Raw genomic sequence first — 20,559 nt, forward strand, 5'->3', positions numbered from 1 at the left:
TTAAACATACGAAAGGATCAAGCACCAGGCATTTACATTTGTTAAGATCAAATTCCAGACTCTCAGTAAGACATTTAACTAACCTATCTAATTCCAGGAATTAATGAGCTAAAAGAATTCATTCCAGTTTGACAAACTCTTTTAAGTCTTTTTGTTGTTGTTCTCCCCACTGTTCCCATAATGGAGGACATTTTCCAAGGAGGTAGCCTTAAGAGAGCAACATGTTGTTGAGACTAACAGTACACAGTAAACGTGACTGAACCCCATTAGGGCCTCTACATAAACTTGAAGATTCTGGCAGGCAGGTGTGGAGACCTACTAGTCTTGCAGCCCTAGGAGACAAGCTTTGTAGGTAAGTTCCCTTATTAAACCTGCCACCTACTAATCTTGAGCAGTCGGCCTCTTCAATTTCTCCTTGCCCTCTGTTTAAGGGGCCAATTTGCCAATTCACATGCATATGTGTCTAAACTATATGCAGCCTTCTCTGGATTTGCCCCTTTTCTCTTTTATGTAAATGGAATTATGCTTTTTTTAAATATTCTGTAAGTTGCTTATTTTGGTCAATATTATTATTTTAGATTTATTCATATGGATGCATGTAGCTAAAGAGCATTCATATTCACTGTTGTCTTGTACAGGTCACAGCCCCTCATTATATATTCTTCAGATTTCAGAAAGGTTAAGTCTTATTTTAAACTGAGTATTGTAATATCTGGCAACATTTGCTAGTGGATCAAAGTTACAGAAAGCCTAAGACTGATGGGGAAAACTGCTGTTATTTTAATTCAGATCTAAAATTAGAGAAATAAATTTGTAATATACATTATTTTTTAAATCCATACTTCCCATGAAGAGATACTACCTTTTGTAAAGAAAATAATCCTTATTGGCGAGCACACCTGTGCCCTGTGCCTTTCCCATTCCCTTCTTCTTGCCTCCAGGTACGTTCTCTTAGCCTTTCCCTCTCCTAAGCTCCAAGCAGTCTTTTGCTTCTGTCACTTGTTTCCTGAGCCTTCGCAGCCCAACTGGCTCACTTGTACTACCTCTGTAACTTTCTAAATATACTTTCTCTTATAATTTGGGAAAAAAAGAAATATTCCATTTTTATATTGCATGAATTCTTATTTATCTGAACAAATAGAGAAGGTGCTATTTCCAAAACTGGTTCCTCATCCTCAAAACAAAACGAATTTTGATTATTTTGGCTTTTATTGCTCTTTCTAAAATTAAGAGTAATCAAGAGTACAAAAGCAAAGTATCTCTTGAGTGTCCTAAGTTTGAGATTCTGACATGTATGGCATAAGATTAATTATACTAAATTGGAATAACTCAGACTAACAGCTTCAGAAAACTTGGCTTATTTATTTTAAATGACTTAATTTAGCTCAATTTTATATAAAGATACAATCTTGGAAACTCAAACTATTTGAGTTATAAAATTAGTTTATAAATAGTGATTATACTTACATTTGACTTAGAATATTATACTCTTTATAAAGTAAAAAAAAAAACAATATAGTCTAGATCTTAAGAAACATTTATACATTGGTAAAATCCTTAGGTTGAAAGGAAACAATTTAACACAGTAATTTACCAAACAGCACTTTACAGGTAAAATAAAGGATTAATACCTACCTAGTATGCAGAATACATCAGCAAGAATGGAAGGCAAATCCTCACGAAATTCCTAATTTTAAAAATATAATTATTCATAGTAAATACTACAATAACACACCAGCAAGTATTATGGCTTCAGGCTAACACTCTTCAGCAATAAAACTTAAAAACTAACAAAACCTCAAAACCACTATGTTGACAAAACTATTCTTCAAGTTTCATAATAAAGAGAAATAAAAAATGGGAGACAATTATGGGAAAACATGGTTAAATGTCTAGCATGAAATACCTGATTTTAAAAAAACAACAACACAGAAACCTAAATAAGCACCTCAGGAAATATTAAAGAGCACAAACAAGTAACATTTTTCCAATGAAGTTTCATGTTAGAAACCACTGGAATCTGGGGTACCTCACACCTACCTAAAGCAAGACTGTTAAAATGGTACATTTTTAAGCCAAAACTTTAAATGGAGAGAAACCAAGATGGCGACATAGGTAAACACCGGAGTTTGCTGCCTCGAACAACCACTTCACAAATACAGCTAAAAGACGGAACGGACATTGCCCAGAACCACAGGAAGGCTGGCTGAGGGGAAATTCTTTAACTAGAAGGAAAGAGAACAGCATACGAGACTCAGAGGAGGCACAGTGCGGAAAATACAAAGGTGCGGAGGTACATGCGGAGCGGGCTGGTAGCTGAGGGCGCGGTTGTCATTTTCAATCGGGAGGCAGTCTCAGATTCTGAGCTCCAGTTCTGGGCGAGTCTCTAGGGACCCAGACTAAAACAGGAGAAGCGGGACTGTCTGGCATCGGTCAGAACGCGAGGGCAGCTTTCTCTCCGAGGTTTGCAGCGGTTGCTGGGACTCTGAGAGGCAGAGCCTCTGGGGATGGGACTGAGAGCAGCCATAACTGCTCCCTCCACCCGCCCTGTTGATCCCATGCGACCCGCCCCGCCCAAGACCTGTGCAGAGCCATTTGCCAGACAGCCTCAGGCAAAGGCTAGATTAGCACCTCCCTAGAGGACAGAAGTTTTCCCACTGCAGACACAGCTGATTCTCACAGCCAGTTGGCCTGGAGATCAAATCCCCCTAGTATTAACTACAACAATCAAGGCTTAACTACAACAAGACTGCGCACAAAGACCACTAGGGGGTGCACCAAGAAAGCATAAAAAATGCGGAGACAAAGAAACAGGACAAAACTCTCAATGGAGGATATTGAGTTCAGAACCACACTTTTAAAGTCTCTCGGGAACTGTCTAGAAGCCGCCGATGAAGTTATTGAGATCCTCAAGAAATCTAATGAGACCCTCGATGTTGTGATAAAGACCCAACTAGAAATTAAGCATACACGACTGAAATAACGAATATTATACAGACTCCCAACAGCAGACCAGAGGAGCACAAGAATCAAGTCAAAGATTTGAAATGCGAAGAAGCCAAAAACACCCAACCAGAAAAGCAAAATGAAAAAAGAATCCAAAAATACAAAGATAGTGTAAGGAGCCTCTGGGACAGCTTCAAGTGTACCAACATCCAAATTATAGGGGTACCAGAAGATGAGAGAGAGCGAGATATTGAAAACCTATTTGAAGAAATAATGACAGAAAACTTCCCCTACCTGGTGAAAGAAATAGACTTACAGGTCCAGGAAGCGCAGAGAACCCCAAACAAAAGGAATCCAAAGAGGACCACACCAAGACACATCATAATTAAAATGCCAAGAGCAAAAGACAAAGAGAGAATCTTAAAAGCAGCAAGAGAAAGAAACTCAGTTACCTACAAGGGGGTACCCATACGACTGTCAGCTGATTTCTCAACAGAAACTTTGCAGGCCAGAAGGGAGTGGCAAGAAATATTCAAAGTGATGAATGCCAAGAACCTATAACCAAGATTACTTTATCCAGCAAAGCTATCATTCAGAATTGAAGGTCAGATAAAGAGCTTCACAGATAAGGAAAAGCTAAAGGAGTTCATCACCACCAAACCAGGATTATATGAAATGCTGAAAGGTATCCTTTAAGAAGAGGAAGAAGAAGAAAAAGGTAAAGATACTAATTATGAAAAACAAATATGCATCTATCAACAAGTGAATCTAAGAATCAAGTGAATAAATAATCTGATGAACAGAATGAACTGGTGATTATAATAGAATCAGGGACATAGAAAGGGAATGGACTCACTATTCTTGGTGGGGAAAGGGGTGTGGGAGATGTGGGAAGAGACTGGACAAAAATTGTGCACCTAGGGATGAGGACAGTGGAGGGGTAAGGGCAGAGGGTGGGGTGGGAACTGGGTGGAGGGGAGCTATGGGGGGAAATAAAGAGGAACAAATGTAATAATCTGAACAATAAAGATTTAAAATAAAAAAAAGAAAAAAGAAAACTTTAAATGCTGTGCTTGTGCCTAAGCAACACTGATATATGCAAAAATCATAGTGGTAACAGAAATCTAAAAAATACAAAAACAATTACAAGCTATTGTTCAATAACTCAAGATTCTCTGAAGATGAAAATAATTACCTTAGATCCATCTTTATTTTCCTTATGCACTGATGCCTGTAGCATTTGGAGAAACTGGCCCAAAATTCTCCACTCATTTCTGCATGAAAACTTCAGCACTTCCCGCTCCCATGCCCAATTTTAGAGCCATTTTCCATTAATACGGATCACAGTTCAACTACTGCAATTAGTTTGCTGGCATGATAGCAACCCTAAAATTAACCTATTTTCAGAGACTAAAGGAAAGAAATTTCATTCTAAAGAACAAACTGACATCTGTAAGAGATTTTGCAAGATATGTTTCTGTGGCTAAGATATGGGATAGTGAGAATGCGACTATGAGGAAGCCATGACAAATATAATCCAGCTGCAGAAGTATCTATCCTATATAATAAAAGCCTAGGAGGCATCACACCCTTGCACGATGCCCTCGTGCGACGCCCTCACATGATGTCATCACAAGATGTCCACCACAAGATGCCCACTACAACATGGCTGGCATGGGAGTGCAGTTGTGGGTGAGATCAGGCCAGCAGGGTAGGGCAGTTGGGGGTGACCAGACCGTCAGGGGAGGGCAGTTGGGGGCAACCAGGCCGGCAGGGGAGAAGGCAGATGGGGGCGATCAGGCTGGCAGGGGAGGGCAGTGGGGGCGAAATCAGGCCGGCAGGGGAGCGTATAGGGGGCAATGAGGGTGGCAGGCAGGCAAGGAGTTAGGAGCCAGCAGTCCCGGATTGTGACCTCTCACAATGCCCGACTACCAGCAGTCGCACATCCCCCAAGGCGTCCCAGGTTGGAGAGGGTGCAGGCCGGGCTGAGGGACACCCCCCCTCCCATGCACAAATTTCATGCATTGGGCTTCTAGTCCCATCTAATAAAAGAGAAATATGGTAATTAGCATACGACCGCTACCCTTCCCATTGGCTAATCAGGGTGATATGCAAATTAACTGCCAGCCAAGATGGCGGCCGGCAGCCAGGCAGCTTAAAGCGAACATGAGGCTTGCTTGCTTCAGTGATGGAGGACTCCAACGTTCCCCGCCTGCCGCTGCCCGCCTCTGAGCTCCTGAAGCAGCAGCTCCAAAAGATACAATGTTTCAATTATAGAAGCTAAAAGATGGTAGTTAATTTGCATATACTAGCTGTGAGCTAAGGCTGACGACAACATGGAGGCCAAGCTGTACAGAAGGAAGTCAAGTAGAGGCCAGGAGGACAGAAACGGAGCTGCAGCCGCTGTGAGCGGGAGGGGCAGTGGCTTGGAGGGGAAGGGGCAGCAGCTGGGATCGGGAGGGCAAGCCCAGCCCCAGCCACTGGGATCAGAAGGGCAAGCCCAGCCCCAGCAACTGGGAGTGGGAGGGCAAGCCCAGCCACAGGGGATGGGGGTGGGAGGGCAAGCCCAGCCCCAGTGACTGGGATCGGAAGGGCAAGCCCAACCACTGTGGCTGGGAGTATAAGGGGCAACGGCTGGGGGGTAGGGGGGAGGGGCAGCGGCTGGGAGCTGAGGGGCAGCGGCTGGGAGTGTGAGGGCAAGCCCAGCCCCAGCCACTGGGATGGGAAGGGCAAGCCCAGCCGCAGGGGATGGGGGCAGGAGGGCAAGCCCAGCCCCAGTGACTGGGATCAGGAGGGCAAGCCCAGCCCCAGCCACTGGGATCGGGAGGGCAAGCCCAACCACTGTGGCTTGGGAGCATAAGGGGCAGGGCTTGGAGCAGGAGGGCAAGACCAGCTGCAGGGGCTTGAAGCCGGAGCAAAGCCCACCTCAGCGAGTTTCGCTCCCTTCTCTGCTTTGCTCCAGCCACAGGAAGCCCTATTCTTGCAGGAATATTCCTGCAATGGGCCTCTAGTATATATATAAAGAAGAAATATGGAAAATTAGGCCAGGATGCCATAACGGGTCACGACCGGACTGGAGGAGGTTGTCCGTGCAGATGAGGCCTGGAGCAGAAACGGGGGGCCAGTGAGCCACTGTACCTTGGTTCGGGTCGGCCCCGGAGCTGGAGCGGACACAGACACTGACAGGGGGGCCAGTCCACAGCCTCTGTGGCCAAGTGCAGGCCTGGACAGGAGACGGTGGGCCTGCCTCCCGCCTCCCGGGGAATCAGCGCGGGTCCCTCGGGGCTCCCATGGACGCCAGCAGCTCACTTCCGCCTCCTGCAGAAGCCGCACAGCTCCCATGGAAGCAGCGCAGCTCCCGGCAGTGCACTGTGGTTCCCGCTGGCTCCAGCAGAAGCAGCGGGCAGCCTACTGCGTGCGCTATCACGTGATGGGCTATTTGTATATATATAAAATCACTAAAGACTCAAAGGAAAGGGGAGGGTAAGAACCAAACACACATTAAATTCTCTTGGACTATTCATTTTCAATAAAGTATTAGGCTCAGTTTCCATAACCACACTAAACCCTACAATGATGCCCAATTTACAGAATGAAATAAACTTAATTGTAGACCAGACTTTAGTCTCAACTTTCTTAAGGGCTATGAACTTTGGCTATGTCTACTTAAATGAAACTAGAGCTACCTGAAAACCAGAAATACAGAGCAAGACAAGAGTTTTCAAAGATGAAATATTAGTTAAGAAACAGACTATTCCAACTTGACTTAGGGTGGTAAACAAACTATACAGTGTTATAGAGTTGTGCACCTGAAACCTGTATAATTTTATTAACCAGTGTCACCCCAATAAATTCCAAAAAAAAAGAGAGAGAGAAAGAAATAGACTACTCCAACATAGCTAATGATGCTATTATCAGATAGACAGTTTAGGGATAAAAGAGAAACTCATTAAAGCCCTACTGCTCAAATACATATCAATATGACAGGGGGAGATCACAACAGCTAAACATAGAAGTTCTTTAAGAGTATCCCTGGGGAGAACCAAGATAGCGGCATAGGTAAATGCCACCTCCCACAACCACATCAAAATTACATTTACAATACTGAACAACCAGCATTCAGAACTGCCTGAAAGCTGGCTGAATGGAAGTCCTACAACTAGAGAAGAAGAAAGCACATTGAGACTGGTAGGAGGGGCAGAGGCATGGAACGGGCTGGGCTGGCACCCAGGTGTGCCGTTTTTTAAATCTGGAGATTGTCTCGGCAGAGGCTGCCTACGAGGAGCAAAGGGGCCCAGCCCCACACCAGACCCTCAGCCCAGGGTTCCAGAGCTGGGAAGAAAAGTCCCCCTAACTACAGGCAGTAAAAAGCAGTAGGGATGATAGCTAAGTGATACTGAGGCTGCTGGAGACCTAACTGTTCCTTTTAAAGGGCCAGCACACAAACTTACTCGGCCTCGATACCTCCAAGTTCCAGCACTGGGTGGCTTTTGGGGACCCAGACACATATCTGGAGGAACTGGACTGTCTGACATCAGGGCAGGAACTCGGGGTGGCTTTCTCCAAGACAAGAGTGCTAGCAGGGATCATTGTTCTTGTGCTGAAATCTCCCCTATCATAGAGCTGACGGACAGAGGCTTATATGACTCTTCATCAGCCTGGCTAACACTGTTTGCTCCACCCTGGTGATTCCTTGAGATCCCGCCCTATCCAATTTGCAGTCCCATCCAAGCTCTTTGCAGCAGCTTTTCCATAAGAATGGCCTTTCCTGGCTCAGACTTCAGACTTCGTTAAAATCTCTCAAACTGCAGCTGGTGTCAGCGTGCCCCATACCTATCAATAAAAGGCCCAAGACCCAGCAATAGCACCAGCCTGCCTTGCTTCACAGCTGGGCCTCATCTGGGCACTTTCAAGCATAATACAAACAGCAGCCATCTGCAGATCTCTCTGTAGCTCCTGCCAGGTAGCCCCAGGCAGTGGCTGACTTTGCACCTCCCTGGAGGCACCAGAGCCAGTGCACCCAGTGAACAGTTTCAGATCATAATAGATTACAAATCCACACATCCACAAGAGACACACTCAAGGGGCAGATTCAGTGAGCACCAAAGCCCCACAAGGTGTTTCCTACATAGCAGCTCTCCCACTGTAGTCACAGCTGGTCCTCACAGCCAATTGGCCTAGAGATCAATTCCTCCCAGTGACACCAACAGCAATAAAGGCTCAACTACAAGACTGTGTACACAGAGGTACACCTAGAATGCCCAGCCCAGGTGACTGGGGAGGCTGAGCCACTGGGCCTTACAGGACACCTAATACACAAGGCCACTCCATCAATTCCAGGAGACATAACAACTCTACCTATACACAGAAACAAACAGGGAATCAACCAAAATGCAGAGACAAAAAAACATGTCACAAATGAAAGAAATGGAAGCAAGCAAACTACTAGATACAGAGTTCAAAACCATGGTTATAAGGTTACTCAAAGATTTCCATGAGACCTTAAGGGACTTAGTGAGAATTTCAAGGATCCTAGTGAGAATGTCAAAGACATGAAAAAGGACCAGTCAGAAATTAAGCACACACTAACTGAAATAAAGAATAATTTACAGCCCTGGCTGGTTTGGCTAAGTAGATAAAGCGTCAGCCTACAGATTGAAGGGTCCTGGGTTCGATTCCAGTCAAAAGCACATGTCCAAGTTGCAGGCTCAATGCCCAGTGGAGGGTGTGCAAGAGGCAGCCGATCAATGATTCTGTCTCATCTTTGATGTTTCTATCTCTCTCTCCCTCTCCCTTTCTCTCTGAAATCAACAAAAATACATTTAAAAATATAATTTACAGGGTTTCAACAGTAGATGATTCCAAGAATCAAATCGATTTGGAATATGAGGAAGTAAAAAACACCCAGTTAGAATAGCAAAAGGAAAAAAGAATCCAAAAATATGAAGATAGTATAAGGAGCCTCTGGGACTTCAAGCTTACCAACATTCACATTATGGAGGTGGCAGAAGAAGAGAGAGAGCAAAATATTGAAAACCTACCTGAAGAAATGACAGAAAACTTCCCCTACCTGGTGAAAGAAATAGACTTACAAGTCCAAAAAGCAGAGTCCCAAACAAGAGGAACCCAAAGAGGCCCACACCAAGACACATCATAATTAAAATGCCAAGGATTAAAAGCAAAGAGAGAATCTTAAAAGCAGCAAGAGAAAAACAGTTAGAGACCTACAAGGGAGTGCCCATACGACTGTCAGCTGATTTCTCAACAGAAACTTTGCAGGCAAGAAATATTCACAGTGATGAACAGCAAGGACCTACAACCAAGATTACTCTACCCAGCAAAGCTATCATTTAGAATTGAAGATCAGATAAAGAGCTTCATAAACAAGAAAAAGCTAACAGAATTTATCACCACCAAACCAGTATTATATGAAATGTTGAAGGGTATTCTTTCAGAAGTGGAAGAAGAAGAAGAAAAAGATAAAAAATATGAACAATAAAATAGCAATAAATACATATCTATTAACAATTGAATTTAAAAATCAAGATAAAAGAACAAGAAATACAATGAACAAAATAAACTGGTGAATAAAATAAAATCAGAGGCATGGAACACACTGACAAATCTCAGAGGAAAGTGAGGAGGGAGGTGGGAAGAGATTAACCAAAGATCTTACCTATGGACACAGAAAATAGGGTGGTGAAGGTCTGGAGAGGGACAGGGCAGGAACCGGGAGGAGGGGTGGCAATGGGGGTGGGGGGAGGGGAATATCTGTAATACTCTCAACAATAAAGACTTAAAAAGCATAAAAAAAACTATCCCCAGAAAAGCACAAAAAAAATCATACAAAGCAGATTACCTATCCTAACAGAAAGAGAGTAGAAGCTTAAGGCAGCACAAGGGAAATTTGCACTAATATCAAAAAAGCTCCAGGTCCTATCTCAATAATGCTTATTATTAAAGGTGTTCTCAACTGGACAGAGGATTTTACTTAAATAAGTTTAAAATCCAGCCTAGCAGAATAATACACCACTTGTAAAAATTCAAACTTAACTACTGGTTTACAATAAACACCCTAACACCCTTACAATTTGAATCTTTCAATTCAAATACCAAACCACCATGAAAAGCATATAGACTGAATCTAACTTAAATCCTATCCTATATAATAAAAGCCTAATATGCTAAGTGTCTGGCTGTTCATTCAAACATTTGACCAGTTGCTATGATGCACACTGACCACCAGGGGACAGAAGCTCCAACCAGTAGGTTAGCTTGCTGCTGGGGTCTGGCCAATTGGGACTGGGCGAGATGGGCCAGACACACCCTGGAGTCCTCCTGTGGTCCCTCCCCGACCCTGATGGTGCACCAGTGGAGTCCCTCAGCCTGGCCTGCACCCTCTCGCAATCCAGAACCCCTTGCGGTATGTCAGAGAGCTGGTTTTGGCCAGATCCCTGCAGGCCAGGCCAAGGGACCACACCGGTGCACGGTCCTCTAGTTCTCTAATAAACAGCCTGACCAGTGTTGCTCAGTGGTTAATTGTCAACCTATAAACCAGGAGGTCATGGTCTGATTCCCGATCAGGGCATATGTCCAGGTTGCGGGCTTCATCCCCAATGTGGGGTGTGCAGGAGGCAGCCAATCAATGATTCTCTCTCATCACTGATGTTTCTATCTCTCCCACCCCCTTTCTCTATGAAATCAATATTTTTTTTTAATTCTCTAATAAGTGAAACAGATGCCCAGCCAGGGTGGCTCAGTGGTTGAGCATAGACCCATAAACCATGAGGTCACAGTGTGATTCCTGGTCAGGGCACATGCCTGTGTTGTGGGCTAGAACCCCAGTAGGGGGCATGCAGAAGGCAGCAGATCAATGATTCTCTCTCATTATTGATGTTTCTATCTCTCTCTCCCTCTCCCTTCCTCTCTCTGAAATCAATAAAAACATATTTTTAAAAAAGAGTAAAACAGAATAATCACATAAAGTTTAGGAAAAAATCTAGTTAACGTATTCTAAAACCAGTAAACACATGAAAATTGGCATCAAGTGAACATTAGAGCTATGCAGCCTCAATTTAAAATAATTAAATTCTCAATTTAAAAATATAATTTCTAAACATAACCACAAAGAAAATGCTTTGATATGCTATATTGGGAGAAAAATATTCCTGGTCAAATTATTTTTTATAGTACCCTTTTAAATTAACTATATCTTGATTTCATTATAATGCCGGGGTTTTGTTGTGTGTGTGTGTGTGTGTGTGTGTGTGTGTGTGTGTGTGTGTGTTTGCCCTCCCATCTTACATAACATTTTTTGCTTTACTCACAACCAGACAAAAAGATTAAAACATCTTTATTTGTCTAGCAACAATGACTTACCAACATTACCTTAAAGCATTTCATTTTTGAAATGAAAATTATACACTTCAAAGATGTTTGTATCAAATGCAAAAGAAATAGGCAACAATTATTACATTAAAAAGCATATACATACTTACACTAATGTCATTAAAAACATTAGATGCCAGTTCATGCTTTAGGTTCCCTTTAATGACATGGTATGATAATTCATAGAGAACTTGCTGGAAATCTGTTGACCATAAAAGAAAGAATGTAAGTACACAGAATGTAAGAAAAGCAGAATCTCTGGGGAAGACCTATATTATTTCCTACTTTTCAGATTTATCATGAACATCAACAATAAGAAAAAGTATACTTCTAATGCTTTAGCATATTTTTTCCTTTTATTTTCACAAAAACACAATACTAAAAGAGTAGGAAAAAGTTAATGTTGGCTCCACTACTATAACATAATTACTGCTTGATAATTTCCTTCCGATATGTCTATATATTTTACATATTTGCATTTACAGTGCTCATCATTTCGTATTCTTACATCCCCCCACTTTTAAAAGCATTTTCTCAAAATCCAAAGCCTCTAAAATTATTTTCATTTTCAGTGACTTCACAGAATGCCAGAAAGTGTATATAAACTAAATTAACCATTCCTCTCAGAAGCAAATTTCACAGATTTTTTAAAAACACTGGGTATATCTGCTACTAATGGCGGATTTTGTAATCAAAGAAAACACAATAATTTCAAAAGAAACATCAAAAGTGCTTTATTCAAAGTAATGTCCATTACTAGCTACACATTTCCCCCATCTTTCAGGTAATTTGTGAATATCATCCCAATAGAACTTTTCTTGTTTTGAGGCAAACCATTCAGAGACCCAATTTTCCACTTCTTCCTACGTTTTGAAGGGCTGCTCAGGAAGTGCATGTGCCATTGATCAGAACAGGTGATAATCTGAAGGAGCAAGGCCTGATGAATACAGGGGGTGGGTTAATCCTTCCCAGAAAGACCTTTCAACGTGTCTTTAACTGGTTTTGAAGTGTGTGATGGTGCATCATCATGAAGCAAAATTACTTTGCTGTGTCTTCTGGCCCATTCTGGTCATTTCATGATCAAAGAGTGGTTCAAATTGATTATTTGTTGTCGGTACCGATCAGTATTAATGGTTTCACCTGGTTTTAGAAGCTCATAATACACCACACCTTCCTGATCCCACCAAACGCAGAGCATTGTCTTCTTTCCGAAGCAATTAGGCCTTGGGTTGATGTTGATGGTTAACCTGGATCAACCCATGATTTTGTGCATTTGGGATTCTCAAAATAAATCCACTTTTCATCGCCAGTCACAATTCGATGCAAAAAAGACTTTCTTTCGTGCCGTTGAAGCAACAGCTTACTGATGACTTTTCGGTTTTCCACTTGTCTTTCGTTCAGTTGATGTGGCACCCATTTTCCTTCCTTTAAAATCTTTCCCATTGCTTGTAAACAATTGAAATTGTTTGCTGAGAAAAGTTTAATCTTTCTGCAAGTTGGTTTTGAGTTTGACACGCATCTTCATCCAATAATGCTTGCAATTGTTGGTCTTCACACTTTTTTGGTTGACCTGGACAGTCTTTGTCTTTCACATTGAAATCATCACTTTTAAAACGTTTAAACCAGCGTTCACAAGTATCTTGAGATGGAGCATGTTCACCATAAGCGTCCCGAAGTATACGATAACTTTCAGCAGCACTTTACTTCAAAATAAAGTAATGAGCCCTAACCGGTTTGGCTCAGTGGATAGAGCGTCAGCCTGCGGACTCAAGGGTCCCGGGTTCGATTCCGGTCAAGGGCATGTGCCTTGGTTGCAAACACATCCCCAGTGGGGAGTGTGCAGGAGGCAGCTGATCGATGTTTCTCTGTTTCTCTCTCATCGATGTTTCTAACTCTCTATCCCTCTCCCTTCCTCTCTGTAAAAAATCAATAAAATCTATTAAAAAAATAAATAAGTAAAAAAAAAATAAAGTAATGAATTAAAACTTCCCACAAATGCTCTTTTTTTGGCACGAAATTCGACATTTTTTTTAAATATATTTTATTGGTTTTTTACAGAGAGGAAGGGAGAGGAATAAAGAGTTAGAAACATCGATGAGAGAGAAACATCGATCAGCTGCCTCCTGCACACTCCCTATTGGGGATGTGCCCGCAACCAAGGTACATGCCCTTGACCGGAATCGAACCTGGGACCCGAGTCTGCAGGCTGACGCTCTATCCACTGAGCCAAACCAGTTAGGGCGAAATTCGACATTTTTAAGAGTAAAAATATCTATGATGTCAACACCTTCAGCAAATTTGACATATGAAGTTTTGAAGCTTGTTGTCAATACAACAAAATAGCATACATCTCAAAGCGCATATATATTAACATATGTGTAACTCCATCTATTGAAAAAAATCCGCATTATGAACTGGTTCACCTAGTATATTCAAATTATTGTCAATTCAATCTCAGGACTGCACTGACAACAGGTAAGGAACAGCAGTAAATATAAAATTGAGTTTTATCCATGCCCTACTATCAGAAATTTCTCCCCAAACCTAAATCTTTTTCCTATTTCCATCAGAATTTAAACTAAAATAATTGCATACGTACATACATACATAAAACAGCAGTTCTATGATAACTGTCAACCACAAGAAGTCTCACTCACTAGTAATTAGCATAGCCCCCTTTCCTAAAGAAAAACATTTTGGGGGGGGGGAGTTAATGGGCAAGTGAATACTTCCTCCTTCCAGCTATCTTTTTTTTCTTGAGTCCCATATACTAAAAATTTTTATTTCCTTCCTCTCATTAAAAGCAGGGAAACCAGGAGCTCTAAAAATATTAATGTAAAACAAAGTCAATTTATAATCTCCTTTTGAAGCGAATCAAAACTCTTTCGAGGCAAAATTGCAAGGAAAAAAATCAAATATTTAGCCCTGGCCAGTTTTGCTCAGCGGTTAGAATGTCAGCCTGCACATCAAAGGGCCATGAGTTTGATTCCCATCAAGGGCACATACGTCAATTGCAGGCTAGATCCCCAGTCAGTTGCATGTGGGAGGCAACAAATCAATGTGTCTCTTTCACATCGATGTTTCTCTCTCCCTCTCACTATCCCCCCACCCCCTTCTACTCTATCTAAAAGCAACAAAAATATCCTCAGTTAAGAATTTAAAAAAATAATAATCAAATATTTAAAAAGCTTCTCCTTTGGTCTGACTACTGGTCACAAAAAAAGGAATATAGTAGAAATAAAAACTTTTATCAATCCCCCTTTAAACAATGAAAATATTATTTTACAATGAAATAAAACTGCACATTGAGTTATTTGTTAAAGAAATATAACCAGATTATCCTAATTCCTTGTGAAGACATATTTAAATATATTTACCTTTTATTAAACATATTTACTTTTTATTATATATAGTCTACCTTTTGCACAAATATGGTTTCATTGTGCTTATAATAAACTATAAAAACTAAAATGCAAAGAAAAATTTTCTATTTATTAGTATGGTAGGATTATGGGGTCAATTTCAGCTTTCACTTTCTACTAATAAAATGTTTTCACAACAAATAATACTCATTTAAAGTTACCTAGATAGTTAAATTATTTTTAAAAAGCAATCACTCTTACAAGGACAAAACAGCTGAGCATACACCAAATTCCCATAAGAATATGGGCTCATGGGGCTGAGGGAGTTCTAATCTTAATCACAGAAGATTAAAATAGAAAGCAAATAGCTCAGGTCATTTTTCTGATATTAAGTTACATAAAAACAATCACAATGTAATCCAAAAGTAGCAAAAAATGGTCCCTAATTCTCAAGTTATTTAAATGCCCATTTAAGTGGTTAGGAACTCCTATTGTATTTTATCTATAGAAACAGTAAGTGGTGCCTTAATACTACCAGGTTAGCCCCAACAAAGTCCTGCAAAACCTACACTAAAGTTGAAAAACTACATTTACAGTGGGGAGGAAAACTTACAACCCTTACACTAAAAATAATAAGTAAAAGACTTAAGAATAGCCACAAGTAAAAGGGACTTATATTAGATGTTAACTGTGGGATTTGAACATTGAAGACACCAGTTCTTGGTTATGTGGAGTATCACTAGAACTAGTCGTGTTTATCAGCCATCATTATAACGTTATTTTACTGGGGGAAGGGACTTATAAAAAGAACAAGGTGAAGTAGTGTGTGCAAGGGAAACTGCCTGCCTGAAATGAAATCATTCAAGGGAGGGGCAGAAGGGGAAAGGGCAGAGGAAAACACTACACACACTCAATCCCCTCAGATCAGCGGTTCTCAACCTGTGGGACGCCTAAGACCATCGGAAAACACATATATAATTACATATTGTTTTTGTGATTAATCACTATGCTTTAATTATGTTCAATTTGTAACAATGAAATTGGGGGTCACCACAACATGAGGAACTGTATTAAAGGGCCACGGCATTAGGAAGGTTGAGAACCACTGCCTTAGATAGAACAAAAGAAATTCTGAAGAAATTACAGTTTCCTGCATGGACTACCTACTGGGGCACTCAAACCAAAGCTTGATTGTTGGCATATAGCAGCCAAAGAGTGTGTATGTGTTAAGAAAGCAGGCAATGGCAAGCGAAAGAAGCACCAGCAAATTAAGCCAATGAGATGCTCATAACTGTTTCTGGTTTTAATCGTGAATCAGAACAGCCATGCAAATTAACAATATCTGTGTGTGTGTGTGTTTTAATATGTTTTTATTGACCTTTTTATTTTTTTTATTTTTTTAATATATTTTATTGATTTTTTACAGAGAGGAAGGGAGAGAGATAGTCAGAAACATCGATGGGAGAGAAACATCATCAGCCGCCTCCTGCACATCTCCTACTGGGGATGTGCCCGCAACCCAGGTACATGCCCTTGACCGGATTCGAACCTGGGACCTTTCAGTCCGACGCTCTATCCACTGAGCCAAACCGGCTTCGGCTTTATTGACCTTTTTAGAGAGAGGAAGGAGGGGAGGATAGAGATATAAAAACATGGATGAAAAAAAAAAAAACATGGATGAGAGGAAAACATCATCCATCCATTGCCTCCTGCACTCCCCCTGCTAGGGATGGAGCCCATAAACAGGGCATGTGCCCTGACCCAGAATCAAACCAGTGACCTCTTGGTTCATGGGTCAACACTCAACCACTAAGCGACACAGGCCAGGCACTGACAGTTATTAAAGATCCACACAGCCCCCATTTAAAACTAAAAGAATAGAGTCTGCTCCGCACTCGGAATGGCCACCATGGCTGCCTACAAGCTGGTGCTGATCTGGCATGGCGAGAGCGCGTGGAACCTGGAGAACCGCTTCAGCGGCTGGTACAACACAGACCTGAGCCCGGCTGCTGCGAGATGCCGGCTATGAGTTTGACATCTGCTTCACCTCAGTGCAGAAGAGAGCAATTTGGACCTTCTGGATGGTGCTGGATGCCATTGACCAAATGTGGCAGCCTGTAGTGAGGACCTGGCGTCTCAATGAGCGGCACTATGGGGGTCTGACTGGTCTTAACAAAGCAGAAACTGCTGCCAAGCGTGGCGAGGCCCAGGTAAAGATCTGGAGGCGCTATTATGATATCCCATCACCACTCATGGAGCCTGACCATCCCTTCTACAGCAACATCAGTAAGGATCACAGGTATGCAGACCTCACTGAGATCAGCTACCCTCCTGTGAGAGTCTGAAGGACGCTATTGCCAGAGCTCTGCCCTTTTGGAATGAAGAAATAGTGCCCCAGATTAAGGAGGGGAAACGGGTACTGACTGCAGCCCATGGCAACAGCCTTCGGGGCATTGTCAAACATCTGGAAGGTCTTTCTGAAGAGGCTATCATGGAGCTGAACCTGCTGACTGGTATTCCCATTGTCTATGAATTAGACAAGAACTTGAAGCCCATCAAGCCCATGCAGTTCCTGAGGGATGAAGAGACCATGCACAAAGCCATGGAGGCTGTGGCTGCCCAGGGCAAGGCCAAGAAGTGAAGGCGAGCAGGCAGACAACCTTCCCAAGGACATCCTCTCTCCCATCCTATTCCTCTGCATCTCTTCTGTGCACATGTCACACTGACCACATCTGTAGGCATCTTAGGTTGTAGCTGCAGATGGGGACTGGTGGCTCCCAATTTTGTGTCAGCCATTTTGTCTCCTGCACCCACTCCCTTCATGCAATTTAGTCAGAATGGCCCTTCTGGTGTATGGGTCCTCAGTCTAAGCCAAGGGAGACTCTTATCTAAGAGAGTCCAGAGGTAATAACTCTTGTTTTTTTGGCTAGAGTTTTGTTTATTACTAAGGACCTGCTTGAAAGTAGGGGAGTAAGGAGGGGCCATGTAAGGCGTGACCAATGAGAGGCAAGAGAGCCTGTTTGTGTTGGTGAGAGCAGTCCTGTGCTATTCTGCAGTCAGGTGAACTGACTGGGGGCTCTAGTCATTCCAGTGGAAGATGAATGCCTGGTGATTCAAACAAACATTTCCTCCTTGACCCCAGAAAAGCTGGCTCCAGAAGATTGGGATCAACCCCGAATGTTTACATGTTGCATTTACTTTACAAAAAAAAAAAAAAAAAAAACTACATAAAATACAAAACAAAAACCCTTCTGGGGTTTTTACTGGCGGTTGAACTACTCCCACATGTGGTCATCTACACTAATAAAAGAGAAACATGGTAATTGGCATACAACCGCTACCCTTTTCATTGGCTAATCGGTGAGATATGCAAATTACCTGTCAGCCAAGATGGTGGCCGGCAGCCAGGCAGCTTGAAACTAACATGAGGCTTGCTTGTCTCAGTGACGGAGGAAACCAACGTCTGAGCGGGCAGTTTAAGAAACATTGTAACAAATACCGCCAGACTTCAGCCAGCAGATTGGCAACATTGTATGCAAAGGCCAGAAACCTATTTTCAGCCAAGCGGAGGCCTAAGAGCTGGAGCCAAGCCTCAAGCTAAAGCTGGCCCAGAATTAAAAAAAAAAAAAAAAGAAGAAGAAAAGGAGCGGTTGGGAACTTCAGTCACCCCCAGCCTGAAAACAGCCCTGAGCCCTTAACCCAGACTGGCCAGGCACCCCAGTGGGGACCCCCACCCTGATCCAGGACACCCTTCAGGGCAAACCAGCCGGCCCCACCCATGCACCAGGCCTCTACCCTATATAGTAAAAGGGTAATATGCCTCCCAGCACCGGGATCAGCGTGACAGGGGGCAGCGCCCAAACCCCCTGATCGCCCTGCGGCTCTGTGTGTGACAGGGGGCGGGGCCCCAACCCCCTGAGCAGCCCTGCTCTGTGCCTGATAGGGGGGAGCTCCCCAACCCCTCCCCCCCCACAGGCCTTGCTCTGTGTGTGATGGGGTAGAGCCATAACCTCCCCATCGGCCCTGCCCTGAGTGTGAGAGTGGCAGCGCCCCAACCCCCTGATCGGCCCTGCTCTGTGCGTGACAGGGGGTGGTGCCCCAACCCCCTGATGGGCCCTGCTCTGTTTGTGATGGGGGGAGCTCCCCAACCCCGATTGGCCCTGCTCTGTGCGTGACAGGGTATGGAGCCCCAACCCCCTGATGGGCCCTGCTCTGTGCGTGACAGGGGGCAGCGCCCCAACCCCCTGATGGGTCCTGCTCTGTGCGTGACAGGGAGTGGCGCCGCAACCTCCCCATCGATCCTGCCTTGAGTGTGACAGGGGAAGGTGCCCCAACCCCCCAATTGGCCCTACCCTGAGCGTAACTGAGGGTGGCATCGCAACCTCCCAATCTGCCCTGCTCTGTGCATGACGGGGTGGCGCCCCAACTCCCCAATCGGCCCTGCTCTGAGCCCGACCAGGGGCTGCACCTAGGGATTGGGCCTGCCCTCTGCCACCCGGGAGCAGGCCTAAGCCAGTGGGTCGTTATCTCCTGAGGGGTCCCAGACTGTGAGAGGGCACAGGCCGGGCTGAGGGACCCCCCTCCCTCCCCCCCCCCCCCGAGTGCACAAAATTTTGTGCACCGGGCCTCTAGTCATAAAATAAGCCATTCGTCACACCAAGGTGGGATGAGCTCCTTGACTTGTAGGAGTTATCCTGCTGTGTTTTAGAATCGCTCCCCGGCATTGGTATTATAGTCTCATGGCAGTGAAATGTCTCTTGATCATGTCCAGGTATGTCTTTTACTGTGTGAATTCTGAATCATGTTCCAGTTGCTTGGCCCTGCCACATGGGCCCAGTAAGCATTTTGAGCATAACTACCAAGTCTTTTTCAGATCAGTATAATAAAGGAGTGATGTGTAAATAAATAAATAAATAAATAAATAAATAAAACTAAAAGAGTAATCAGCCTGTGTTATGCTATTTATACTTTTTATAAAAATTCTTTCTCTTACCCACTTAGGGTTTCAATCGCAAACACGAAGTTAACAGAAGTTAAAATTTTGTTTTAAACAGGAGAAGAAAATAAAATTTAGTATCTAAGTGCTTTTAGAAAGGAGTCTTTTTTTTTACTTTCTTACACTTCTGGCAGTCAATTGATTTATTCAAAAAACAAGGCATTATATCAACCTCAGAAATCGTTATGAAAAAAATTTTTTTAAAGAAATCTTTATGGCACAGCGCGATGGCGGCAGCTCCTTCGGGCAGCTGAAGGGGAATTTAGGCCCAGAAGGTCCGAGTCCATCCGTGGTGGGGAGAGGGCTAGCGTGTTCGGCGGGAGCCACAGCAGGGGCGGCGCTTGGATTGTCCCATCCGCCCCCTATTGTGGCTCTGGGAGCGGCTGGGCGACTGGAAAGCGATGGTGAAAGCAGGCCATGAGGGGGGCGGAGCCAGCAGCCCACCCGCAGTAGCGGCAGCTGCGGGCGCCGCCTCCCAGAGCTCAGACCCGCTGCCATGGAGCTCAGAGTCGGGAACAGGTACTGGCTGGGCTGGAAGATCGGCAGCGGCTCTTTCCGAGACATCTATCTCTCTATCTCGATACGGACATTGTGGCGAGAGAAGAACTTGCAATCAAGCTTGAATGTGTCAAAACCAAACACCCTTAGCTCCACATCCAGAGCAAAATCTACAAAATGATGCAGGGAGGAGGGAGAGGCCCGCAGAGGACCCAGCCAGAGTGCTTGCCCTCCAGCAGCCACAGCAGAAGGAAGTTTCTCAGGCACAACTTTTTAGGTGGTGAGGAGTAGAACGAGGTGACTCAGGATGTGGCCTTCATGGGGAGAAGGAGCCAGGTGCTGGGGCGGGGAGGGGGGCGGATAAAACTT

The 20,559-nt window shown here is 43.7% G+C and overlaps 1 protein-coding gene and 1 pseudogene across 3 annotated transcripts in view; one reads left to right on the plus strand and one right to left on the minus strand.

Annotated features, from left to right (window-relative positions):
* The window catches only part of THOC2 (THO complex subunit 2), a gene marked incomplete at both ends in the record, with an annotated part of 134,064 nt that overhangs the window by 95,020 nt on the left and 18,485 nt on the right, over positions 1-20,559 (minus strand). For both annotated transcript variants that reach the window (XM_081115184.1, XM_081115183.1), the window contains 2 exons: positions 1,636-1,687; positions 11,445-11,536. In XM_081115184.1, coding sequence (XP_080971310.1) covers positions 1,636-1,687; positions 11,445-11,536 — 144 coding nt within the window. The remainder of the gene's footprint in view (positions 1-1,635; positions 1,688-11,444; positions 11,537-20,559) is intronic.
* LOC308536135 (phosphoglycerate mutase 1-like) lies at positions 16,606-17,337 on the plus strand (annotated as a pseudogene). The gene has a single exon. The product of its transcript is annotated as a phosphoglycerate mutase 1-like (transcript).

The sequence above is a fragment of the Myotis nattereri genome (genome assembly GCF_964212035.1).
Source record: "Myotis nattereri genome assembly, chromosome: X".
Classification (NCBI taxonomy): domain Eukaryota; kingdom Metazoa; phylum Chordata; class Mammalia; order Chiroptera; family Vespertilionidae; genus Myotis; species Myotis nattereri.